At 39.5% G+C, this 27,529-nt stretch overlaps 1 protein-coding gene across 5 annotated transcripts in view; it reads left to right on the top strand.

Moving 5' to 3' along the window:
* NCOA7 (nuclear receptor coactivator 7) overlaps nt 1–27,529 on the top strand; it is a 144,293-nt gene that overhangs the window by 65,343 nt on the left and 51,421 nt on the right. For all 5 annotated transcript variants that reach the window (XM_027087078.1, XM_027087089.1, XM_027087085.1 and 2 more), the window contains 6 exons: nt 830–1,050; nt 16,633–16,712; nt 20,099–20,206; nt 24,174–24,287; nt 24,844–24,969; nt 26,681–26,865. In XM_027087078.1, coding sequence (XP_026942879.1) covers nt 830–1,050; nt 16,633–16,712; nt 20,099–20,206; nt 24,174–24,287; nt 24,844–24,969; nt 26,681–26,865 — 834 coding nt within the window. The remainder of the gene's footprint in view (nt 1–829; nt 1,051–16,632; nt 16,713–20,098; nt 20,207–24,173; nt 24,288–24,843; nt 24,970–26,680; nt 26,866–27,529) is intronic.

Below are 27,529 nucleotides of genomic sequence, written 5' to 3'. Positions count from 1 at the left end.
GGCCCTTATTCTTTACATTCTGGGGTGGTAAAAACATTCTTATGAAGGACTAGTGAGTACAGAGTGACACGTCAGTTAACCAGAGCGATACATCAACTGGAAAATATTTTGAGTTACTGGATTTCAGTGAATTATTATAAACTTCTTCTGTTATACGTCTTTGACTTAGGAATGAAGAATTGAAAACATCAAATATGTTAACTAATGTATCAGTCAGCTATTATATTAGTAATCATAACAACTATATGTTGTCATTGTGGCATTTTCTATCTCAGGAAATGCAGCTCTTTCTTCACTACTACTATCATGTGTAAAGGAAAGGAACTACTCAGACCTGAACCAGTTCATACCTTGCCAAACCTTTCTACTCAGTGTGTGAGCCAATTATAAAGGATTTGTTTTTATAAATGTGCTTGCCCATCAGTCCAAAGGTACCCTTGAAACCAGAAACACTTTAAAAAAAAATGTAACACACTAAACATGGCATTGTAGTAGGGTAGCTGCATATCTTGATTAAAAATACCCAACATTTTATAGCCTATAGAAGAATCTAGTATTTCCTCAGGTCTAAAGCATTTCCCAGTGATTTTTTTTGAGACATAAGTATGGAGGATATAAAATTGAGGAAAGGCCACAGATCTCCACATAAGAATTTTTAAGTGATTAAAAAAGAAAAAATAATAACAGGGAAAGTGTAATTAACAGTAATATAAAGACTTTTCAATATCAGTTAATTAGTTTCTCAAAGCCCAGTAGCATGAAATTAATATGATTTCTCTTAGCAAATTATTTCTCCAATGTTTTTCCTTTTTTTTTTTCTCATCCCTAGATTGAAAAAGAAAAAGCAAGCCAAACAAAATGCAGAGACAGCCTCAGCTATGGCTACAAGGACTCATTCTGGAAAAGAAGATGCTAGTACAGTCATTTTAGAACAAGACATGTGCAACATTGCTGTGGAAGAGGAATATATTACTGATGAGAAAAAAAAGAGAAAAAGTAATCAGTTAAAGGATATCAGGCGTACAGAACTAAAGAGATATTATAGTATTGGTGAGTATTGGTGGCAACTTTGCAGTATTTTCATTTAAAAAATCTGTAACAGTTTTTAAAAAATAATTTGTAACTGGTCATAATATAATAATAGTAACAGTTTATTGAGCAGCTACTATGTGTGTGTGTGTGTATATATATATATATATATATAATATATAATGTGTAAAGGGAATGACAATTATATAATAATTTATATTTATATAAATATATATAAATATTTTGTGAAGAGATATATATATATAAAATATATATATAATCTTGTTTAAAGGGAATGACAATTGAATAATGTTGGTGTGTCTTGTTTAATTTTGTGTTCCCAACATCTAACACAGTGTCTAGCACATTGTGTCTGCTCATAAATATTTATTAAATGAATGGTCACTTTTCTTGTATGAGAAATATTTTTCTTAATATTTATAGACATGTCCATAAAAATGTTGATAGAAATGCCTGCACTGTTTCCTAGGCAATAGGAAATGGAGGAGAAATGACCTAGCATCCATTGGTTAAAAAAAAAAAGACCACGATGATGATGACTTGAGAGTTGTAGCTGAGGGGAATCTTAAAATGAGTCCACAATATCATGTAGTTTCTGAGGATAGTCATTGCATCTGCAGCTGCATTAGCACAGGTGGCTTGTCTAGCACGATGGAGGTGATGATCCTGCTTTACTTTACCATCCATCTCATACCTACTGCTCCTATCACATGCAGGCCTGGAGTATGTTCAAAAGAGAATGCAAAGGGACTTCCCTGGTGGTGCAGTGGTTAAGAATCCGCCTGCCAGTGCAGGGGACGTGGGTTCAAACCCTGGTCCAGGAGGATCCCACATGCCGCGGAGCAACTAAGCCCATGCACCACAACTACTGAGCCTGTGCTCTAGAGCCCACAAGCCACAACTGCTGAGCCCGTGGGCCACAACTACTGAAGCCTGTGTACCTAGAGCCCATGCTCCACAACAAGAGAAGCCACCATAATGAGAAGGTTGCGCACCACAACAAAGAGTGGCCCCTGCTCGCAGCAACGAAGACCCAGCGCAGCCAAAAAAATAAAAAGAGTGCAAAGAAAGGGAACCAGGAGATGCAACTTGATGTGGCACACGGGTTACAGTGTACTTGAGATTGCTAGGCTCAGAGACAGAAGACTGAGGTCTCTGAGAACAAACTGCAGTCCAGTATATGAAACCTGGGCTGGTGGCAGGCACTTGGTCCACAGGGTCCCAAACTTGGTCCCAGTTGATGCCAAAGTTATCGGGGGACAGATCTCGTCTCTGTGTTAATATAACTCTCTACTAGTGCTCATCAAAGATAAAGGTGGGCTGCCATTGGGATGGTTATAAATGAGGTTTTGCTGACATTGCTCCAACAGAGGCAGATGAGGTATCTGCAGTGGAAAGCCTGTGGTTTGTAGTATTCCAGTGGGTTCCCGTGATTATGTCATATATTACATAGCTTCATGGATGCTTTTAATCTGAAGCCATTCAGCATTTTATAAAAAGCTGTAACTGTCAACCTATAGAAAGAGACTTCTGTGTGATTAATAAACTTCCTCTTAAAATTTTAAGTGTTGAGTATTATCCCTAAAAGGGAAAGAGGAGTAAGGAAAATTGCATTTCACAACTTTTACAGTGTACACATTGGACATTTGAAAATGTGTGGTTTTTACAGTTGTACAGTTTAATATACTGTCTCTTCTCATGCTACTTTAAATGCTGCTGCTTAAGAAGTATTTTTAAATGGAGACATTTTGCTCTGTAGGGTTTCCCTGAAGGAGGTTGATAGAGTCCTATCCATTGAGATTTCTCTTTTCATGATGCTGCACTAACTGCAGATGCTGCTTTGGGATAGATTTTTAACGTGCTGCACTCTGTTGCATGTGTAACACTTTGAATGTGAAACAATACCCTTCACTCTGCTCTTTACCTAACTAACTCTTACTAGACTTCTCCAAATCCCCTCAGTCATCTTTTCTTCCAGGAAGCCCTCCCTGTCCCTGGACAGATTAGACTTCCCTTCTGCATTGTCATCATGGATTTATTTATCTGCTCTCCTGTTTACAGGCTGCTTTGGCTTGGACTCTGTATTATTAGCTTTGTGTAGTATCTGCATTACAGGTGCTCTTTAAATGTGCATTGAGTGGGTGACATGTACATAGATGAATGAATACTGTGATTCGTTTGAGTTTCATGAAAATTCTGGAAGGATGTAGGCAACATTACAATAGTTGAGTCAGAATTATCCTGTGATTTTATTTGGTGACAGTTAAGTAAAGAGATGCCATCGTAGCTTTTCATTTTCTCTCAAGAATGGCAATGATAACAATGGTTTGGAGGTTTGAGGCATTTTCTTAGGAGGATCCAGTGCTTATAGAAAACTACTAGGTGGGCCATTGAGTCCCAGGATTGCTTGTCCCTTTTCTCATCTGACTCTAGCTGACAGACAGCTGTGTTGGCAGGTTTGCTTGATCTCATAGGGCTGACGTGGCATATTTCCTAGATTCCCATCCCAGAATGTTGTCCCATACCACTAGGTGGAGTATTAGACCTCAAGTCAAAAGTAATTCTAGTCCAAGTTCTTTTGGTGGCTCTAGTCTGGGGAGGAGAGATGCTAAAATGGGAGGATCTTGTCAGCCACGTTAAGGATTTGGACTTTATCCTGTATCAGTGGGAAGCCGCTGGGGGAACTCCATTAACTGTCTGTTTTAAGAGGATAAATCTAAGGACAATGGATGGAAGTGAGCCTGAAGGCAGGTTGGAGACTGGGGCAGAAGAGAAACAGCACCCTAAGGAGAGATTTTGCTCATAGAAACAGCAGTATTTGGTGACCAATGTAGTGTGTGAGGGAGAAAAAGAACAGCGTCAAGAACTGACAAACTGGAAAACTCAAGAAGAAAGAAGGAAAATAATGAATTTGTGTTTGGAGGTATTTTAGAGGTACCAAATGGATTTGTCTAGAGGGACCTGGATTTTAGGTCAAAGGCCTGGAAATTGCTACTTAAAGGTGTGAGGTAAATATGTGTAAAAGAAGTAATCCAGGGAACGCACAGAAAGTCAAAACAAAAAGTTAATGGAGGGACTTGCCTGGTGGTGCAGTGGTAAAGAATCCGCCTGCCAATGCAGGGGACATGGGTTCGAGCCCTGGTCCAGGAAGATCCCACATGCCTCGGAGCAACTAAGCCCGTGCGCCACAACTACTGAGCCTGCGCTCTAGAACCCACGAGACACAATTACTGAGCCCGTGAGCCACAAGTACTGAAGCCCGCACACCTAGGGCCCATGCTCCACAACAAGAGAAGCCACTGCAATGAGAAGCCCATGCACCGCAAAGAGGAGTAGCCCCCACTCGCCACAGCTAGAGAAAGCCCGCGCACAGCAACAAAGACCCAACACAGCCAAAAATAAATAAATAAATAAATAAAAAGTTAATGGATGATAAATGATAACTTATAGAAAAACAGACTGAAAGGATCTACAACAATATGTTGATTATTGTTTTCTCTGGGTACAGAAATTGCAAAGGAGTTTTGTTCTCTTTATGTTCTTGCACATTACACAGTTTAAATTTATTTTTAATATTAATCAGAAAATTATAGAGAACTGAATAATGTAATAGAGCAAACCCAAGGGCTTTAGAAAAAGAACATTAGACAAAAGCAAAGTTCTATCATCAATATAAAAGAAAGTGATTACTTTCTGTAGGTATCTATTTCCACATCTGTAACATTACCTACCTGATTTCAGGAAGCATATTTAGACAAAATAATGTTTTTTACTTATTAAATTAGATTTATCTGTGCCTCATGTAAGCCTTGGGTAGTAATTCATTACTCTCTCCTACCACTTCGGAGAACACTACAGCTAAGATACTGATAAAAGATGTTATGGAAAGACTGAGTCACTGGAATTGCCTTGTAACAAAATGGTACCAATTCCAAAAGTGTTTTGTTTTTGAGAGGGGAAGTAGGAGAAAGGAAGTGGACTAATTACATCGAGGCAGATGGCATCAGATAAATCTAGGTCTAGCACCTATTGTAGCACGGGGCACACGGTAAGCATCCATGCAAAAGCTTCTAACATAAGTGAACTCAGCCCTTCTATGCTTGCACTTGTATTTACTGATATATAGGGCTCCTTATTCACTTATTCTATTTATTTATATAAACCCTTAAGGAATTGTTTGATAACAATATATTTTTATAATTTTCTATTTTAACAATGTTAATATATTTTTCAAAATTAGCTATTAAGTTATAGTTAAGTTTGACACAAGTAGTAGGAATGTTTACATATGTTTCAAAAGATGTTTGGTCCATATTACAATATCAAAATATATTAAGTTGCATGAATTATATCTCAAAATTCTCTTACATTACAGGAATACATTATTCCTTAATCTTAGAATAGTACACATCTTTGCTTCTATGGAAGTGGAGATAGGAATGGGAATTTTACAAATGTGGATAATGTCTCAGTGGGAAATTCTTTAACTGAAACACAGATATATAGATGTAAGACCTGAAAGAGCTAGAGAAATTTTATAAATACAGGAGGCAAGCCTAAATTGGAACTAAATATATCACTATGTTTTTGTAGTGTTTTAATATAAAAGGTTAATACTAAGAATCCTGGCTAGTAAAGTAGTTATTGTAAGAGAATTGGGAGGTTATTTTAACAAACAGAAAGCACTTAGGTAAGAGTTTGGTCAGTTTTGTGGTTATTGCAATAAAGATTTATGTAGAGAAAACCTCTGCAGTGTAAAGAATGAATTTAGCTTTTCAATAATAAATCTGCAGTGTCTAAATCATTTCACATCATAGTTTTTCCTCCTGAGTTCAAAAGGAACTTAACAAGAGTAAAATAAATGAAATTCTCCACTTTTCCTTTGTTAAACATTTTTGGGGTTTGCTACAGGATGAAAGTAACCAACTATTGAATTACTTCTCATGATGGCAACCCTGACACTTTTCCTCATACAGATTACTTTTTCTTAGGGTATTTTTATTTATTTATTTATTTTGGTACGTGGGTCTCTCACTGTTGTGGCCTCTGCCGTTGCGGAGCACAGGCTCCGGACGCGCAGGCTCAGCGGCCATGGCTCACGGTACCAACTGCTCCGCGGCATGTGGGATCCTCCCGGACCGGGGCACGAACCTGTGTCCCCTGCACCGGCAGGCAGACTCTCAACCACTGCGCCACCAGGGAAGCCCTTAGAGTATTTTTTAACCACGTGTGTGAAGATTTCCTATCTGTTGCTTATCTTTGTTTCACTTAGCAAGTTCAGAAAGCCAAAGATGTGCTATTCTGATAAATTAATTCCTAAACATAAAAGTAGGTCAAACCACAAACATACAATAGCATGACTCTTCTGTTCAAAAGTAATGATCATTCTAGTGCTTTAGAGCTCAAATTAAAGGATTAAAATGGACTTTGGGGCTTCCCTGGTGGCGCAGTGGTTGAGGGTCCGCCTGCCGATGCAGGGGATGCGGGTTCGTGCCCCGGTCCGGGAGGATCCCACATGCCGTGGAGCGGCCGGGCTCGTGAGCCATGGCCGCTGAGCCTGCGCGTCCAGAGCCTGTGCTCCGCAACAGGAGAGGCCGCAACAGTGAGAGGCCCGCGTACCGCAAAAAACAAAAACAAACAAACAAACAAAAAAAATGGACTTTGATGTGGAAAGAGGATATTAAGAACCTTATTCATATATTTTTTTAATCAAGCAGTGTATAAAGACTTCAGGGACTTGGATATAAAATAAATCGAAATTATTAGGATGGAAATAATTAGGCTTGTGCTTCTTGGGGCCATCAAGGAAGTCAGACTAATGTTTAAAGTGAAGTCATACCATGAAAGCCTAGGTGGTGAACAGGTCCAATCTGACAAGTGCCCCCAGAATGCAAAGGATCATCACAGAAAGAATGCAGGCGTTAAGAGAGAAGATGACAGATGTGGGAGGCGTAAGTGAAGGACCTAGGAATCAAAGGTGTTCTTGCTGAGGAGGTCAGAACAATGGGAATAGAAGCAGTAATCAGACATAGTGTAAGATAAGAAGAATGCTTTCATGAGCTGAAACTCGTACCTGACTTCTAAAATCAGAACAGCTCATCATATTTAAGCAAAATTAAGGGGAAAACTCTGCACTTAAATGTGGCAAATGTTTACAGGTTATGGATAAATGGTAAAAACAAACAAAAAAACAAACAGGCAAAAAGAAAAAAAACCACAAAAGACTTAACAAAATGTTCCCTACAAAGGAGCAGAGAAGAGAGGCACAGACTTCTCCACAGCAGTGAACACCAGGGGAATTAAATCTCCTTCAGAATTGTGAAGTAAAAATTGTTTTTCAGACTCAAAGACAACAGGACATCCTCAGACATACTAAGGTTTTAGGAAACATACCTTTTGTATCATACCTTTTTAAAAATAAAGTTACTGAGAGGGAGTGATTTTTTTTCTGAGACACATGTCAAAATGTCCTCAAGAATGAAAAAGTCATTTATTTATTTATTTATTGTTTTTGGCTGTGTTGGGTCTTCTTGCTGCGTGCGGCCTTTCTCTAGTTGTGGTGAGCAGGGGCTACTCTTCGTTGCGGTGCGAGGGCTTCTCATTGCAGTGGCTTCTCTTGTGGATTGAGGCTCTAGGTGCGTGGGCTTCAGTAGTTGCAGCATGTGGGCTCAGTAGTTGCGACATGTGGGCCCTAGAGTGCGCGGACTTCAGTAGTTGTGGCGCACGGGCTTAGTTGCTCCAAGGCATGTAGGATCCTCCCGGACCAGGGATGGAACCCATGTCCCCTGCATTGGCAAGCTCATTCTTAACCAGGGAAGTCCTTAAAAAGTCATTTTATAAAAGAATTGGTGGTCAGCATTGCAACTAATAAAACATAAAATTAAAAATACATAATAATGATTGTAAACATGACAGTAAGTAGGAATATAAAAAGGCATCATAATTCTTTTTTCCAGCTTTACTGAGATATAATTGACATAAAATTGTGTAAGGTTAATGTATACAATGTGTTAATTTGATACATAGATATATTGCAAAATGATTACCACCCTAGCATTCACTAACACCTTCATCTGGTCACATAATTACCATTTCTTTTATGTGGTAAGAACATTTAAGAGGTGCTCTCTTAACAACTTTTAAGTATAGCATACAGTATTTAACTGTGATCACCATGCTGTTCATTAGATCCTCAGAACCTATTAATCTTATCGCTGGATGTTTGTACTCTGACCAACGTCTCCCCATTCCCACACCCCCCAGGCCCTGCTAACTGGCTGGGTTTCGCTCAAGGGAACCTCTTTCCTTTTCCTCACAGCTCCAGCCCTCCCATTAACACAGTATATTGTAATCCATTCTAGTCACTAAGTGAAGCAGCTGTTTGACAGAACCTGCTGTATTTGTTCCAGCTGAAAGTCTAGTCCTCTTATGACTATAGTGGTCTGCATCTTGCAAATCTTGTTTCCTGCTCAGTCCGTCGTGTGATATCACATTTGTATTATGAGAAATCTCACTTTTAGAGAAACACTCGAATGTGGTTGGGGCCAAGGGAAGGACAACAGATTAGACTAAATAGGGTTAGTGATTTTGAAAAATCAAATTAGAAGTGAACTGGGGAGAGTGCAAGGGAAAAACACTGATAGGAGGAATGTGGTCGGATCTTTTTGAAAGGCAGTTTGGCCATTTTTATCAAGAGCTTTACTTTTGCACACCCTTTTCCCCAACAATTCTGTTTGCAGAAGCTTACCCTAAGGAAATGATCATGAGCGTAGTGGATTTGACCACAGTGACTATCATTGCATGTTTAAAATAGTGGAAAAATTAAAATAACATAAATAACTTTAAATGGAATACCATGTGCCATTTTTTTGTTTTCAATGTGTTTTTTTAACATAATTATTTACTTATTAATATTTATTTATTTGGCTGCATCGAATCTTAGTTGCGGCATGCGGGCTCTCTAGTTGTGGCACGCGGGCTCCGGAGTGCGCAGGCTTAGTTGCTACACGGCATGTGGGATCTTAGTTCCCCGAGGAGGGATCAAAAGCGCGTCCCCTGCATTGAAAGGCAGATTCTTAACCACTGGACCACCAGGGAATTCCCACCGTTTTTTAATGATGAAGAAAAACAGTTAATGCCGTGGGAAATTTTCACAAAATATTGTTACAGTAGAAAAGCAGGTTGACAATAGTGTATAGACTACAATTCCATCTTTGTGTAAAAGAAGGAGAGCTGTTGGAAGTATATTTACCAGAATGCAAACATTGTTTCTCTCTGAATGGGGGTAAAATGGGTGATTGGTATTTTCTTCTTTCATTCAACTGTATTTTAACTGTATTTCTGTATTTAACTGTATTTCTCTTTCAAAAATAATTTTGGATAGTCTTAATGTATTTAGTTTCTAGTCTTATATATTTATGCCTGGTTAACAGTTTGACATGTTTCCCTTCTCCAAAATGTTTTTAATTTTTGACCTAAATCGCATATAATTTAAAAATTAATTTGAAGAGAAAGTGAAATATTCACAAGAATGATGTTTCCTATTTAGGAACATTATATGCACCACCCTGTATTCAAGCTTCCATTTATATACTTCAGAGAACCTTTAAAACTTTTTTTATATATCTTTTGCCATTGTCTTGCTGTATTTATTCTTAGATATTTTCTAGTTTGATACCATTATGCTGGAACTTTTCCAAATAGTTTTTATCACAAGTATAAAAGATTGCTACATCTGGTCACCTTACTGAACAATTTTATGATTTCTGGATGTTTTTATGATGTTGGCTTTTGAGGTAGATAATTAATTCATCTGCTAATAATCAAATTTTCATTTCTTTCTTTTCAGTATTTAAAACTTTTTTATGACTAGAGATTCCAGAACAAAGTTGAGTATAAACTATGATAGTAGGAATTCCTGTATCTATTTTGGTTAGTGTTTTACTTTTTATATTTGCTTTTGGTTTCTGCTATAAGAAATCATCTGTTTACTCAGGCCTGCTTTAGGAGGGTTTAGAATAGTGCTTAATTCTAGAGACCATTGGGGAACAAGTGGGCACATGGAATCCATTCTGCACACATGTTGCCTTTCAGGGCTCTAAAAGGTGGCCTCAAATAAAGGGCAGGGGTTCCCTCTTCCTCCTCAGGATTTCCAAGCTGTCTCCTTATGTTTGAAGTGTTTCTGCTTTCATCTCCGCTGCAGAGTTTATTTTTATGACCTTGATGAGTACTTGCGGTTTAGCCTTGTCTCACATTAGGTTAGCCTCTTTGTTGTAATTTAGTGGACTGGGAGATACTATGCCCAGAAGCCTTAAAAGCTTTGCTGGAAGTGCTCTCAGGCACTTGTCTTCATAGAACAACAGGAGTAAAAAGAATGGGTGGAGCTTGTGCAGTGCCTGTGGGTATCCCTCCCACTGCATACCCTGGAACCTTCTGTAAGGCTGGGGTGGCAGCCTCACTAGTGTGTTAGTTCAGGCTGCATTTAGGTAACTAACCAGGCACTGCAGTCCTGGAAGTGATGTCATGAAGTCATTTAGTTTTCATTCTTATGGGGAAATTGCTTTTGATATACAACCTTTAGGGTTTCATTGCTTTTTCAGAAGCATATTTCTCATTAATATCAAAGAGTAACTAAACATTCTTCATCATGTTAAGAAAATTCACTCCTATTCTTAGTTTTCTAACAGTTGGATTTTTAAAAATTTTATTCTTTTTAAAAATATAATAATGGCTGTTTAATTTCATCAGATGATTTTTGACATGTATCAGAGTGATCAGATATGTTTTTTTTCCTTTAAGCAGTTTATAATCATCTATCACATTAATGCTATATCACTCCTGTATTTCTGGAATGAAACCTTTTGCTTATGGTATAATTCTTTTAACACCCTACTCTGTTCAAATTGCTGTTTACTTATGTTGACTGCAGTATTATTAATTACATTTGTTAAACACTTACTTTGTGCCAGGCTCTGAGATAAACACTGTGCCCATTATCTCATTTAATCTTTTGAACAACATTGTGAGATCTCCATTTTACAGATAAGGAAACGGAGGCACAAAGATTTCAAGTGACTTGTTTAACATTGCACAGCTATGAGGGTTGTTCGGTGAATCCAGCTTGTTTTGACCCCAAAACCAAATAATAATCAGAAAAATGTTGGGTGACATAAGGGAAATGGCACATGACCTGACTTTGATTAATATCATCAGATTGCCATAACCAAATACATCTGTTCCCAGTTTAGGGCTATGTCTGTCATTGGAAACAGATTTTCCTGTTTACAAATCAGGGTACCCTTTTCTTAGATCTAGAGAGACATAGACAATTGTTGCTCTCTGAATCCACATCTTTTGGATGCCATGGAAACTGTCCTTTCTCTTCAAACAAGTGTGTAGTGGGTCCTGTGCTTTCAGCTTCATGTACCTATTCAGATGGTCTTATGATAGAGCTGGAAGGAAGGGAGAGAACTGATTGTTCAAGAGGAGTAAGGGAAGAACGGGCACACACACCCGGTTGATGTAAGGCCAGAGAAAAATTGGTTCTGATATAATTTGAAAACCTGATAATTTTCAACATTCTGTTTGTGCTTGTTCAGATAGTTGATAATAGAAAAAACAAAGCTACAGACTGACTTTTCTATCCTTCCTCTATCTATGTAGAGCTTATGGAATCAAGATCCAGGGAATTCACAGGTATCTCTTTGTTTCTGTTTTCAGGTACAATAATGGATAATAATGTCCACTGTCCTAACTTTACTCAGTCCCCAGGGGTCTGTGCCAGGAGCCAGATGCTCTGGTTTCAGTGACATTGATATTGTCTCATTCTTGCTGGAATTTTTCCAGAACTGAAACATAACCAGAGCTGCATTCCTGAACACCTGCAGGCACCTTCCCCTATCCCGCTTCTCCCCGGCACACTCACATTCACACCTGAGATCACTACTTGACTCCTCAAAAATCCCCTCTTTGGATCTGAACCTCTTATCTTTTCCCATAAACCTGTTCTCCACCTGTGGTAGGCAGAATAAGGCCCTCATGCCCTCCCACCCTCCCCAAAAGGGATCCGTGTCCTAATTTCCAAAACCTGTCGGGTTACACAGCAAAGGCGAATTAAGGTTGTAGATGGAATTAAGGTTGCTAATCAGCTGACCTGAAGGAGGTGCGCATCCTGGATTATCCAGGTGCCCAGTATAAACATGAGGATTCTGAAAAGTGAAAGAGGGTGGCAGAAGAGAGCTAGAGAAACGGCAGCATGAGAGCACACGGCTTGGTGCACGGTTTGCAGATGGAGGGAGGGACCTTGAGTTGAGGAACGTGGGCTACTTCTGAGGTGAACAGGCCAGGAAACCGGTCTTCCCCTATAGCCTCCGGAAAGAACTGCAAGAACTGCCTGCTGACGCCGTGAATTTTGCCCGGTGAGACCCATGTCAGACTTGGAACGTACAGAACTGTAAGGTGGTACGTTTGTGTCTGTTTTTTATTTGGAGCCACGAGATTTGTGGTAAATTACAGTAAATTCCTATTGCTGGTAATTCCTATTGCTATTACAGTAGCAATAGGAAGCTAACACGTCACGTCATTCTCCTAACCCCGTCTCGGTGCCCCTCACCTACCACTCCTCGAGCTCTTGCTGCCCTGCTTGCGTGTCCTAACCCCATGGGTGGCCGTGACAGCAGGGGATTGGCTGATTTCTTGCATGGTCTGTCACCCTGATGTTGAGACCCACCCCTGGGGGAACCCTTACTGCTGCTGCTTGTTGCTTTTTTCAGTATTCACTTTATTAAAACCTGACCTTTGCCACAATAACTCTTCCAAATGTCACAACCCCTTAAAGCCCCAGTCCTGTCTTCACCTCCTTACATTTTAGCAAATAACTTTACTGATAGGGTTAACACCATCTGTCTTGAGATCCCTCCACTTTCATCTCAGGACCTCTGTGACCTCCCAGTCACCTGTTTCCAGGTTTCCATCTCTCATCCTCAGGGTAACATTTGACAGCATCAGTACAACTTTCCTTTAACTTTTTTTCACGCCTTTGTGACATGACACTCATTTTCCTATCTTTTCAATCCTCCCCACCTGCCAATCAGCCACACTTCTTTTCGGCCCCCGCCCCCCAAATCTAAGCCTTCCTTAGGTTCTGTTCTCAAACCTCAGATATTCTCTTGGCAGTTGTAAGCGCCACGACTTCACAGATCACCTAGTGAAAGGATTCCTTTACATCCGACTTTATGCCTTTTCAGGCCCTGGACATTCTCCTGAACATCACCTTCTTTTAGCTCTAACACATGGAGAGAGAAGAGTCTTTCTGTAAACATATCTAGCATCTCCTCAGATGCAGGAGGCAAGAGCCTTGTTTTCTGGACACCCCTGGCCCTTCTGTGGGCTGGGAAGGGAGGAAGAAGCAGGGCTGTGGGCAGGGCACCAGGTCCACCTGAGGTCAACACAGGTTCTCCCCGTTCCCTGTTTCGGCCCCTCCAGGATTTATGAGAAACGAGACAGGTTAGGCAAAAGGGCTTATGTTTCATTCTTCTAGGGTTTTGGTCAATTTTGTCCCAGTTACGTTCTTACTGGGTGGGAAAACTGGCTCTGAAACTTTTCGAAGGGGGGGCGAATAGGAGGTTCTGAATAGCTTCTGAGGATCACCTGGCCAATTTTCTCCTCTGGCAGTAGATACTTTTACATCATTTGCTTCAGGTTTTTGTAAGCAGGGGGAGTTTCCAAATTTGGAGAGGTGCAAAGGGCCTGAGGAGGCCTAAAGCTTCAAGTAGAGGTGTCAGGTGTCATTGAGAGAGAATTCCATCCTTGTGGATGGCCATGAGTCCTCACCTGAAGTGCTGGAGGTGGAGTCCGCTCCTGAAGCACAGCAAAGGAGCTCTTTCCAAGGAGGCTTGGGTCTATTCCCCACTCTCCCCAGTGCCTTATGGACCATGTGCTGCAGAATCCATCTGGATAAGGTATCCAGGACTTCGCTTATTGAGACAAGCAGCCGGCCATCTTGAAAACTTACTGCAAGAAAATATTTAGGAAGTAATATGAAGCCTTTCCTTGGGCGTCACTGATATGAAGACGTTTGGGTCCTTAGAATGTGCCAGTTACTCCTCTGCTTTCTGTATTCAGTCAGCTGTAAAACTTAGTGTTCGGGTTGTGGCTTTGATTGGTTCCGACGATTTTCCTGGTGTGATGCTCTGTGAGTGAGCATGTTGCCCACCATCAAACTTGTCAGGCTCGTTGATCTATATTGGAAAGTTCATGCAAGCATATATAACGGATATCATATTAAAACACAGGATGCTCAAAGATGGGTACATTACGGTCTTTACCTCGAGGATTTCAAAATCTTAGACTCTGGCGGGTTTTTGTTCTCGTTTACTAATACTACTGTGATTGCCATTTTTCTGGCCTACCCACTTGTGCCAAAGGAAAGTAAGTTTTGTACTAATTCAGGTGCACATAGTTAAGTGTATCCTGAAAGGTTCAGCCAGCACCTGTCTTTCTTTGGCAGCTGAACAGTACGGAAACTCTCATGATTTGGCGGCTAACAACAGTGCCCGCATTGGGACCAGAGATGACTAGGCACAGCCTATGGAAGGGCATGGGCTGTAGCTGCCACAGATGGGAAACAGCAGCTTAGGTTCTAGAAATAGGAAGCACCTACAGAAGGACATGAAGAGACTGTGCTGAAAGCACGAGGAACTAAAGGGACAGCTGTTTATGGTGACAAAGAGAAGGGCAGGAGTGTGGGACAGAGAGTGGAGCTGAGATATTAACAAGAATGAGCACCAGGTAGATGATAAGAGTTGTAAAGTACTGTGATTGGGTTTTTCAGTAGGCTGTGTGGAATCTCCTGATCTGCAGAATTTGGAGATCTGAAAACCACAGTCAGTACAGCCTCATCTTCCTGAAGTAATTTAGATGGGGTCACCTGACAGAAGGGAGGTCATTTTTTACAGCACAGGGATTTTTCAGGGTGTCTCTGGTTCTACAAATGACTAGAAAAGGATACTAATAGCAGCATCTTTTATTTTTTTCTTGGTTCTTAATTTAAAATAATGTAAAAGAAATACTTAAAAGTCAGTAAATCCCATGTGAATGAACTGTTTTCATATTTCTGTGTTACCTTCCAGCTCTCGTCCAGTTTACCCACATTTGTTGTGTAGTTGAAATGATATTGTTGGTTTGCATGTGGGTGTGGGGAGTTGTAGGACCTCAGATGGAGAGGGACGCGTTAATCACACTTCAGAGTGCGTGGCTTGTCATCACTGGTCAGAGCTGGGCCCTTCGTTATTTATTCATGAGTTCCTTTTTATCCTCATTCCCCACTCCCGTTTCTCTCCCCGCTCCACTCCATTCTATTGTGTCCAATGTGTATAGGGTTTTTTCTGGATGTGGCCTTGAAAAATGTGTGTAGTTGTTTTGTGGACAGCTTTTTGAAATATACATAATGATACCATTCTGTACATCTCATTCTGTTTCTCTCGATGTAAACATGTTGCAGTGTATGCTTGGGCTTGTTATGCTCTGGGATTCTAGGCAGTAATTAGATATATTTTGCTGACCCTCCTGTTCGCTGCTGCCACAGATACTGTTGTTCTGTATACCCTCCAGCATGTTACTTCATGATATCTCCTGGGAGAGGATGTATATCTGTGGGTTAGTTTGCTGACTCATGTGGGCTACGTATGCTTAATTTGCTGGGATGGCTATACCAGTTTACATCGCTAGTAGCAGTTCACATCTTTGCCAACACTAGAATTATCCAGCTTTCTGATTTTTGCCACGCTAATAGATGTAAAATGATGCTGCGTCTTAATTTGCATTTTTCTGATCTCATACAAGTTAGAGCATCTTTTCATAGTTAATTCAATTTGGTACTTTTTATCACTTAATTTGTATCCATTGTTATATGTCTCTGGTTTTCAGTGTCTGGGTTGATACATTTAATCATAACAATTAGGTTGAATCATATGTAGCTGCCAAACTATCAGGTTGACCAGTTTGACCCTTAAAAATAGCGAACTCTGTGGTCCAACTTAATATGTTGTTGAACATATAGGTCTTTACAAGTTTTCATTATTATAAATAATACTGCAGTACATATGCTGTGCATAGCATTTTTCTTCTTTTGAATTTTTCCTTAGGATAAATAAGGGAAAGATTACTGAGTCAAAGAATGAACATTTTTATAGCTATTGTTACATATTGACAAATCGCCTTCTGAAAGGGCTGTACTGATTTACATTATACATCATTATACATCATTTATATCATGACTGTACTAGTTTTACTTTAACTTCGTCTTTATACATTATCATTTAAACGAATACTTGAATAACTATAAAGCATAACCTCATTGTTATTTGTACTATTTGATCACAGTTAACATTAATCATTTATTCAAGTATACATGGATGAACAATATGTTTTTATGAGTTTGGTCTATTTGTACATTTAGTCCACTTTTCTTTTAATCTTTTTTTTTCAAAGTCAATTCGAAAGTGGGTTTTAATATACTGTAGATTACCCTATCCTCAATTTCTGAAAATGAAATCATTCACTTATAAACATTTTATTCTCCAGATGACAATCAAAACAAAACACATGATAAAAAAGAAAAGAAGATGGTGGTTCAGAAGCCCCAGGGTACTATGGAATACACTGTAAGTATAAACAGGTAGAATGAAAGTTTGTTAATACCACTAGATTTACATAATGTTTCTCCCTGACACATCCTTCCCCTTAGTCATTTCTCTTCCTTCCTTATTTTTACCCTGGGTATACCTGTTACTTGAATTACCGTTTGATATGCCAAGGACGACCAATTTTAGGTCTCCATCCCAGACATGCTTTCTGAGTTCCCAAACCAAAGATTCAGCTGTCTACTCAGACATTAACTTAGACCTCCGTGCTTGGTCTTTGTTCAAGAAGCTGTGGCTCCATCATCCGTACATTTCTACAAACCAGAACCTTAGCCTTAACATCTTCTTCCCATTACTCTCCATGTTCAATCTTCCTTTCCGTGACCATCCAGCAAGTCTAGGCCAGATCCCTTCATTTTTCTCTCTCATGAAATCTTTACATAGTTTATCTCCGTTTAACAATATTGATTCACTAGTGTGATTGTTATATCTAGATTGTGCCTTAATTCATTTACCCACAGAGAGAGACTAGATTCCTCTTTGGTCACCACTCTGTTTCTGGTGCTTGCAGGGTATAGGCCTCCATATGGTTGAATCAGCACATGAATAATGCAGCGTATGTGTCCGTTACTGCACTTCCACGTTAACATGCTCATCTCTCTCATTGCGCCATGAGCTCCTGGAGCCCAGGAGCTGTGTCTACTTATCCTAGGCCTGGCGTAAAGTGGGCACTCAGTTATAGATCTGTTTTAATTCACTTTGAACCAGCATTGCTGAAGAGTGATCTCTGACTTCTAGAAAGAAATTAAGTGCTGTTGCCATTGCCCCTGTGTTTTCCTCATGTGTACTTCTTTTCTACTCATTATCTGTGTGCCGTGCCAGGCTCTATTTAAGGCAAGCAGCAAGGCCTGTCCCTCCCTGCCGTTTCTTCTGGAATGGTGAATCCTCTCCAAGCTTCTGTAGCATCACACTGAAGAGCCCTGGCACCCGCATTTCATGCTCAGGGCTCTGTGAACATCCCTAGGCATCTTTCTATGGTTTATAGGCTTGGTCCTTTCCAGAAAGGATTTGGGGGTGATTATATATCTCACATTACCGCTGTCTACAATATATTGTTGATCCCCATAACACCTAGCACAGTTCCTTACCTCCTAGAAGATACTGAGGAAGTGTTGGATTATTTATCATGAATAACAATATTAATTCTAAAGCCACGTGTGTAGCCTACAGTGTGATTCACGAGCCCCTCCAAGGAAATGAGAAGTATCTTTGCTAGGAGATGCTTCACATAGCACGTACTAAATAATGCAGTGAGAGTAAAAAAATCAACCCCAAATTAATTCATATAAACAGGTGATCAAGTTAGTAATTCAGATCTATCCACCTGATTGAGTTATGTTATGGGGATTAGTTTTAGTTGGCAAGTTACTCTGTGTACTTGTCGTCAGAAATAAAAGGGGATCCATAACTTCGTGTTTAGAGAACCGTGACCGGAACCCCTTACCCGATTGCTTACGTTGCTCCAGAGCTGTGGATGTTCAAGCATTCTGTTTAGTTTCAAACATGTATTGATACCAGTATCCCTCCCAGTGTCTGTAACTTGGTTCCATATGTATGTCTTACCCTTGTGTAATAACGGCAGATTGTTAAAATGTTTCTCCTTTCCTGAAACCCCTATACATAGTATCTTCAAGTGTTTGTGTAAAAGTATGAAGCCGATTTATTGATCACTTGCCATGAAGTAAATGCTCTTGAATTAGAAATTACAATTATGTATCTCAATTTGGATGAAGAAACTGAGGTACAGAGAAGTTAAACAAGTGACCCAAGATCACACAACTGGCAAGTGGCAGATTTGGAATTCAGGTCCAGCAGTCTGGCTCTGGTCTGTATAATCAATCTGTGTCTTATACTGACGCTAAACCCTGAAACCCCCCAGATTTGAATATGTTATGTAAATGTATAATATTTGAAAAAAATATATTTTAAAAAAGTTTTTTCACTTTAGTACAGGTGATTTTGCTCAGGGTAAGGTAGGGGCATAGGTTAAGTTCTCAATAATTTTTAAAAAATATACGTATTTATGTCTTGTTCTAGAAATACGTTGAGGTAATTTTAATGCAGTCGGTAACTATGAACTTGGTTAGCCTGAGACAGTTCATCTAGTTGGTGGGGTTGTTTTTGGTTTTTTTTGCGGTACGCGGGCCTCTCACTGTTGTGGCCTCTCCCGTTGCGGAGCACAGGCTCCAGACCCGCAGGCTCAGCGGCCATGGCTCACGGGCCCAGCCGCTCCGCGGCATGTGGGATCTTCCCCGGGCCGGGGCATGAACCCGTGTCCCCTGCATTGGCAGGCGGACTCTCAACCACTGCGCCACCAGGGAAGCCCTAGTTGGTAGGTTTTTGACACTTAAGGGCAGTGAGTGATAAGTTGAATTCTACATGTGTACCTTTGCCCCTGTCCACAACCTCCTGCAGCCACCTCAAATTTCCACCTATAATTCGAGGCTCCCCTGGTGGAGCCAGTTCTGCTTACAGGGTCAGCCACCAGTGTTGACCCAGGGCTATAGTTGGGAACTTCTCAGTGACACTCGCCAGAATGACCTCCCGCTAACAAGTTCCATCCAGTGACCCTGGACAGGGAGTCTGTCCTGGGATATTGACCTTACCAGAGGCAGCAGACTTCTTTTTGGGTGGAGCTTTTTCACTGAAGTTTCACATCTTCTTACTGCCCTTTTTATTCCTATTCCCCTTCTATTAGAGAAGGAAAGAAACATGTACACCTGAGACATATCACAAGTTTTATAGATTTAGAGAATAACACTAATTTGGCTGACCATGGGAAATTGTCATTTTTAATGTCAGTGAACAATTTTTGTAGCTAATCCGAAGTTCTTTTAGATTTCCCTGCCTTTCACTTTTTTCATTCATCAAATATTTAAGTGCCTTCTATGTGTCAGGCACTGTGGGGAAAAAGGCCATTAACAGGCCACAGTCCAGGAGCCTAAAGTGCAGTAAAGAAACAGGCAAATAGACAGACAGAAAAATGCAAAGAGAAAAAGTAGTCCTATTACCCCTAGGAGTGGTATTGTCTGTAATATTTCTTTTCTTCTTAGCTTTATATTATACCTCATACACCCTCTACTCCATACACCTAAGTTGTGCCAGAGTAAGTTTAGAAATCTGTTAGTGGACAGTGAAATTTGAAGATAAGGGAGTCCAGAAATGAATAATATCTAAGACTTCTTTTAAGAATTGAGAATGTATTCTCTTTTTTCATAATACATTTGGATGTATGTGTTACATTTTTATTCACTCATATCACAAATAGATTAATGTTGACTATCAAGAGGAAGGTTTTGTTTGCTTTTTGCTTTGTGTATTGAATCTTGTTTGTTTGATTATTCTAGGCTGGAAGCCAGGACACCCTAAACTCCATAGCACTGAAATTTAACATCACTCCCAATAAACTAGTGGAACTGAATAAGCTTTTCACACATACTATTGTTCCAGGCCAGGTAATGATCTTCTTGTTGAATTTTACTTTAGAGATTTTGCATTTATTTTTGTTGCCATTTTTGATGACTCACTCTTAGTGTCACAGGATTATCATCAATGGTAATGTGCATTGGTTCAGTCTTCCATTTAGATCCAAGAATTCTGAAAGCATCCTGGTACTTATGAACTGTTCAGAGATGAATGCTTTGCAAATGATTAACACAGTTGGCAAACTATCATTTGTGTTATAGATGTTTCCATCAAGAGAAGTTAAATTAATGTAACTTTTTTCCCTGTAGAATTTCATACAGATATTCTTAGAATATTTAATTTAGAATTGCAAGTTTCAGTTTAGTCCACTCCTGGGGTCCATTGTGGTCATTGTTTTGTTTTAAATTAGACAAAATTTTTGTCATTTTGGTCTTGATTTGATACCATGACAAAAGAAGTGAATCCAGCCAAAGGTGGAGACATTCAGCAGGACCATCAAGAAAAGCCTACAGACACACAAAAAGATGCTCAACATTGCTAATTATTAGAGAAATGCAGATCAAAACAGCAATGAGGTATCACCTCACACCGGTCAGAATGGCTGTCATTGAGAAGTCTACAATAATAAATGCTGGAGAGGGTGTGGAGAAAAGGGAACCCTCCTACACTGTTTGGTGGGAATGTAAATTGGTGCAGCCACTATGAAGAACAGTATGGAGGTTCCTTAAAAAACAGAGCTACTGTATAATCCAGCAGTCCTTCCCCTGGGTATATATCCAGAAAAAACAAAAACTCTAATTCAGAAAGATACATGCACCAGTGTTCATAGCAGCACTATTTACAATAGCCAAGACATGGAAACAACAACCCAAGTGCCCATACACACAGTGGAATATTACTCAGCCATAAAGAAGAATGAAATATCGCCATTTGCAGCAACATGGATGGACCTAGAGAATATTATACTTGGTGAAATAAGACAGAGGAAGACAAATACTATATGATATCACTACACATGAAATCTAAAACATAATGCAAATGAGTCTATATACAAAACAGAAATAGACTAACAGATGTAGAAAACAAACTTATGGTTACCAAAGGAGAAAGGGAAAGAGAGAGAGACAAATTAGGAGTATGGGATTAACAGATACAAACGACTATACATAAAATAGATAAGCGGCAAGGATTTACCATATAGCACAGGGAACTATATTCAATATCTCGAAATAATCTATAGTGGAATATAATCTGAAAAATATATATATAACTGAATCACTTTGCTGTACACCTGAAACTAACGCAATACTATAAATCAGTGATATTTCAATTTAAAAAAAAAAGCCACACATTTTTTCCCAGGCTTTTAGTACTTTGTTAAACTAAATGAAATTGACATGTCATATAATTTTGCCATTCTCGGTTAATCCAGCAATTTTTTAAATACCTTCTGCATAAGATATTCTTATGTTTCTACTTGAAAACTACACTTAGCCAATAAATGTAAATGGCCCAGTCATAGGCAGATCCTTGTTGAGGCCAAGTTTCCAGTCCCATCTGTAGAACTACTTGGTTGCCATGAGCACATTCCGGTTCCATTATTGACTTACTAGACCATGTTCCTGCATCTCTACATTAGAGTGACATTTTTATTCAGGATGTATACTGCTTCTTCTAAGTATAACTTCATTCAGGCAATGGTGGTATTCTTTGCGTTTCTTTCACGGGCAGCAAATGAAACCAACAGACCATAAATTGGCCAGTTTGTACTATCATGCTTTTGGTATTTATGTCCTTGTCAAAAGGAGATATCACTATATTGCTGATACCAGGTAATTGAGGGGAAATATGAGTTAAAACTTTTTAAAAATTAACAAATTTTTATCTCTGGGAAAATTAGATTTCAGGCACTTTTATTGGGTTTCTTATAATCTGGGGTATTGCTGCATAATGTGTAACTGACCCATAGCAGTGAACCTAGGCTTACTAATTCAAGGCTGAAGACTGTAGTCACTGGGACTTAGTAAAATAATTTAGGGTGATTCCTTATTCGTTTACTAAGTGAACGGGATTAAGGTCCAGCAGCTAATAGGAGGTATAGGAACTGTTTTAATATGCCTAGTTAAGGGTAAAAATATAGAAATAGGTGCCCCAAAGCTTCATTTCCTTTGACCCTTTAGTAACTGTTTGACTTGGCTAAGTCACTTCCTTTTTTGACCCTGGTTTCCTTATCTCTGAAATATGAGGGGTTGGGCTGCATTATCTCGCATGTCCCTTCTAGCCTTTACTGTGCTGTATAACCCTCATATAACTCAACAGTTATGTGCTGTTAGTTGTCCCAGCATCTAGCTCCACTCATGTTTTTTCTGGCAAAGATAAGGAATTGAGAAGAGTGATCCAGACTCACTTCCATGTTGAAGTAAGACGTATTCTGACTGAGCTTCCCTGTGTTCAACTGTTACTTCTGTCTACAGTGCAGTGAACTGTTTATGCATAGGAATTATCCCTTTGATTTGACATTTAGAGTGTCAGACAATAGAATCTCACTCTATGTTGCCTAATGCCTGTCAAGAGCTCAGGTGCAAAAAAAAATATGAATGGAGAATTGTTTGGAAGAAATGACATCTGTCCGTCCCTCTAGCCTAGATACATATGATACATAAGAGCTGTAGCCTTCTGTAAATTGCTTTTATGGAACTCCAAACTTCTGACATTTTCCATTGACCCATTTTGAAATTGTAAAGAACAGTCCTCCAAACTGTTTATTGTATTTACTGTCAATGTGTCATCAAGGACAAAGAGTTCACTGTGAGACACTTTTTTTTTTTAATGAGACTTCATGGGAGACACTTTTTTTTTTTAATGAGACTTCATGGGAGAATACTTGTACTTCTAAGAAACTGGTTTGTTTTTATTTTATGAACATTGAATTCTGTTAACTCATGATGTCTATCTCTTTGCATTGGTTATTTGGAAACTTAGAGCCAGTTTTATGGCCCACTTCTCAATGAATGTTTGGTAATTTTGGAGCACAGTTTCAGTATAATCAGTCCTCATCTTATTTCTCCTTGATGGTGATTTTCCCACCTTTATCTTAATGTGTCTTTTGTTGTTGCCTCATTTTTTCTGGATTGAAGAGAAATTTAAAATAACTAAAGTTAAAATAGAGAGATGACTGGAAGGATGGAGAAGAGTGAATAACAGTGTTAAACAGCTGTTACATGATTTGCTCTGAATTATGTTTTATAACATTAGAGGTCACTTTAAGACTGTTTTTGATATAATGCCAGAATGTAGCCATGTCTCGTGAAAAAAGTGTTGAATAACAGAATCACAATAACATTTCGGGAGCCAGAATACTTTACAGAAGGAAGCTATTTAGTACAATTCAGGGGTTTTTATTTTATTTTATTTTTTAGATAACCTAAACAGTGATGGAAGAGAAAGTATTGATTATTGATACTATCTTGTACATTGATACTATCTTGTACAGTTTATCGTATAAGGACCTTACTGCGTTAGCACTCAGGGCCTGCTTAGAAAGCCTAGATGTGTCCCCTTCCTTCCTGACACAGGAATTACGTTTAGAAGCACGCCATGTGACTCTTTCCTCTATTCCCTTGTACTATTAGTACCCTGCCCTGGAAGGCTCTTCCCTCCCTATCCAAATCCTATGTATTGTCCAAAGCTTCACTTGGACCCACCTGCTTCATATGGCCTTTGCAGAATACTTCCCCACTTTCCTCTCCCCTCTGTGAGCTCCTGCAGTGTGTTCAGTACCCTTTGCACTGCACACATCTGCACACATTCATATTGCTGAGTATAGTTTCATGGATTAGTCTGGAAGGCCCCAAGTAGCTCATGAGTTCTGTGACAGCCAACTAGGTCTTAGTCACACACCCAGCCTGATACTGTACAGAGAGTAATTGCTCTAAACACTGCCTTGTGGTTTGCCCAATTCCTGGGACTCACCTAGCTTGTCTTCCCCATTCTCAGGTTCTTTTTGTGCCAGATGCCAACTTTCCTTCCAGTACCTTAAGGTTATCGTCATCCAGTCCTGGTGCTACTGTCTCTCCTTCATCATCAGATGCAGAATATGATAAACTGCCTGTATGTATTTCATTCATGCACTGAAGTTCATATTTCTCAGCAATGGTTTTGAGTTATTGCAGAATTCTACATGTTATTTTTCACAAGAGTTCATCTGAAACTCTCCTCCCTCGACAAAGAGGTGGGGTTAAGTAGTTTGTCATTAGTTGAGAGAAGAAACCTGTTCACATTTAAGGTCTCAAAGGCAGAAATGCATGTCTTATTTATGTAGAAGTATGAAGTTAAACTCTCAATGAGACCAATAATTTATTTGTACTACTTTACTCCTTTTTCTAAAGAATTTGAACCATGAGTCCAATATAAATTCTTTCATTTAAGGTATTTTCTAAAGACACTTGATGAGGCATTTTTATGGGTTCATACATATGTGCTTTTTAAAAATCTTAGTTTGATTTGGGTGATACTTTTGAAGGTTGAAAGACATATGCCTTTTTTTATGTTCACGTTAAATGGGAACAGGTTACTTACAGGGAACGTAGATGGCTTGATTCAAATAAATGAATAATCTTTTGAAAAAGTGCTTCTATTTGATTTTGGAAAATTTTGCTTTCTAAAGGATGCTGACTTAGCAAGAAAGGCCTTAAAACCCATTGAGAGAGTCTTATCATCCACTTCTGAAGAGGACGAGCCAGGCGTGGTAAAATTCTTAAAAATGAATTGTCGCTACTTCACCGATGGAAAGGTATATGGCTATGCCATTTGTTTCCTTTTCTTGGAGTCTATGGAAAACTAAACTAGTTCCAAAAGACTGAAGGCAGGCTATTTTAAAATATCTTACCCGAAGTTTCAGCTTTAACATTTCACAACTGTCCATTAGTTTTCCCCTCTTGGATGCCTGACATTTGACTTACTGAGGGAATAACAGTCATCACGTTGAAATGCAATTCTTTGTGACCTTGGGTTTATTACTTATATTTCAGTTCTTAGCCCATAAATTGTTAGAGAGACAGTACAGAATGTGTTTAAGAGCAAATGCTGGAGTCGGGCTCACTGAACTTAAATTCCAACTCTGCCACCACTAGCTCTGAGACGATGGGCAAAGTATTTGAATTTCTTAAGCTTCCATTTTTCCTCATCTATAAAGTAGGAACAATAATAAAATTTAACTCATAGGGTATGCTAATTAAAAGAAAGTTCATGTGAAGAGCTAAACACCTAACCTGGAAAATGGTTAAGTTCTCGACCTGTTTGCCGCTAGAAATTCTGGTATGAAAAATGTCTGTTACATCTTGGTTTCAGTTTTTTGGTTGTTGGTGTTTTGTATAAAGAACAAATCTGACATTTTGTGAGCCTCTGAAGAAGGGGTAATATTATATAAAGCGAATTCCTGTGCTCATAGTAGAGACTTCATGCCAGGTTCAAATGGTAGGAAAATACATTATTGATATGCACTTGAAACTTTTGCAACCAAGACTAAGTAGTGCTGAAAGGCAAAACTTTTTGCCAAGGTGATCACTAAACTCATTAAGAGTATCAAAATAAATAACTTACCTAGGGCTTCCCTGGTGGCGCAGTGGTTGAGAGTCCACCTGCCGATGCAGGGGACACGGGTTCGTGCCCCGGTCTGGGAAGATCCCACATGCCGCGGAGCAGCTGGGCCCGTGAGCCATGGCCGCTGGGCCTGCGCGTCCGGAGCCTGTGCTCCGCAACGGGAGAGGCCACAACAGTGAGAGACCCGCGTACCGCAAAAAAAAATAAATAAAAAAAATAACTTACCTAAAGGGAGTTATTTATATCCTGCTGTCCCTGGTTGATAACATCCCTGTGGCCAACAGGGTCTACCATATAAACTGACCAAGTTTCAGACTTTAAGTACCCACCAAGCTACTGTTCTTTGCTTTCGCTTTCCATAGTTTGGATATATTCACTTTTGTCTGCAAAAATTTCATACTCCTATTTGTGTCAGATTTTGCTGAATGTGGGCTTTCTAAGCATCTTAGAGCAAAATATTAGAAGTGTAGCCGCTCCCTTAGCACAGTACCAGGCACTTGCTGGACAGGTAGTGAATATGTGCTGAGTGGATTGTAGAGTACCCAGTTCTCAATTTGGAAGGTACCTGGGACAGCCCTTCTCATTTTACAGACAGGACATTGGCGAATCTGAGACATACATGTGAAACCCAAGATCCTACCACAATTGTACTATTGCAGCAGCCATGCTAGAACCAGGCTCAGCTGATTGCCACAGCGAGGCAAGCCTGTTTCTCTGCTCAGCACACCGCACCCAACGTTGTATTTCATCAGCCTGTTTTTTCCAGCCCTTGTAGAGGGGATGCAATTGCCCTGCAGGATACCATGGTTCAGAAGGTCAATGGAATGGCAACATAAGTTCATTAAAGCTGCTAGGGTGGTTGCATCTTGCCTGTAGCGACTCTGTACTGTCTTTTTCTTCAGGGTGTGGTCGGAGGTGTCATGATCGTTACTCCTAACAATATCATGTTTGACCCTCATAAGTCCGATCCCCTGGTCATTGAAAATGGGTGTGAGGAGTACGGCCTCATTTGCCCCATGGAAGAGGTTGTTTCCATCGCGCTCTACAATGACATCTCCCACATGAAGATCAAAGATGCCTTGCCATCGTAAGAGATCTTTCTTTGTTTACCAGAAAAAGGGGTATTGGGAGAATTAAATGCAATTAAAAAGTGAGGGCATTGGCAGGAGTGAGAGATTGTGTAGAGGTGAATTTGAAGGTAGAATATTTGTGCACTAAATTTTAAAAAATAGAAAAAGGTGAGGAAATGGAAATGATAAAGTCAATAAGGAAGAGTGAAACATTCAAATCAAAAAATCACGTAATAATGGTATTTCTTTGGCTTATTTTTCTGAAGAGCAATGCATGTTCTTAATTTATGAAAGAATAAATGAAGTTTCTCTGAAAGAATTTGTCTGATTATCTATAAGAGAATAGTATTTTCTCTTTGGTTTAATTGGTAAACAGAGTTACATTCTTCCTCATTCAAATTCTAGGATAGGTATCTTCCCAGCTCATGTGTTTCCTTAATCCTGTGTGGAGAGAGATTTGCGTGGACATGCAGAGGCACTGCCCCTGTAACCAGAATACCTTAAGTGGTGTGCAAAGGCTGTAATAGTAGTTTGTTTTGTCTCTTAAATGTAGATGGATATTACTTTAGTCCTGATTACTTTTGCCTTCTAAAACTGAGATTTTTGATTTAAAGAAGCTCCCCATGAAGAAAGGGTTTAAGAAAACTCAGAGAATCGATTCACTTGTAGGGATAATCTGAC

Source organism: Aethalodelphis obliquidens, unplaced genomic scaffold, assembly GCF_003676395.1.
Source record: "Aethalodelphis obliquidens isolate GAN/ISIS:26980383/991018 unplaced genomic scaffold, ASM367639v1 scaffold3, whole genome shotgun sequence".
In the NCBI taxonomy this organism is placed as follows: Eukaryota; Metazoa; Chordata; class Mammalia; order Artiodactyla; family Delphinidae; genus Aethalodelphis; species Aethalodelphis obliquidens.
Note: the sequence above shows the minus strand (reverse complement) of the source record. Positions and strands in the feature narration are given on the sequence as shown.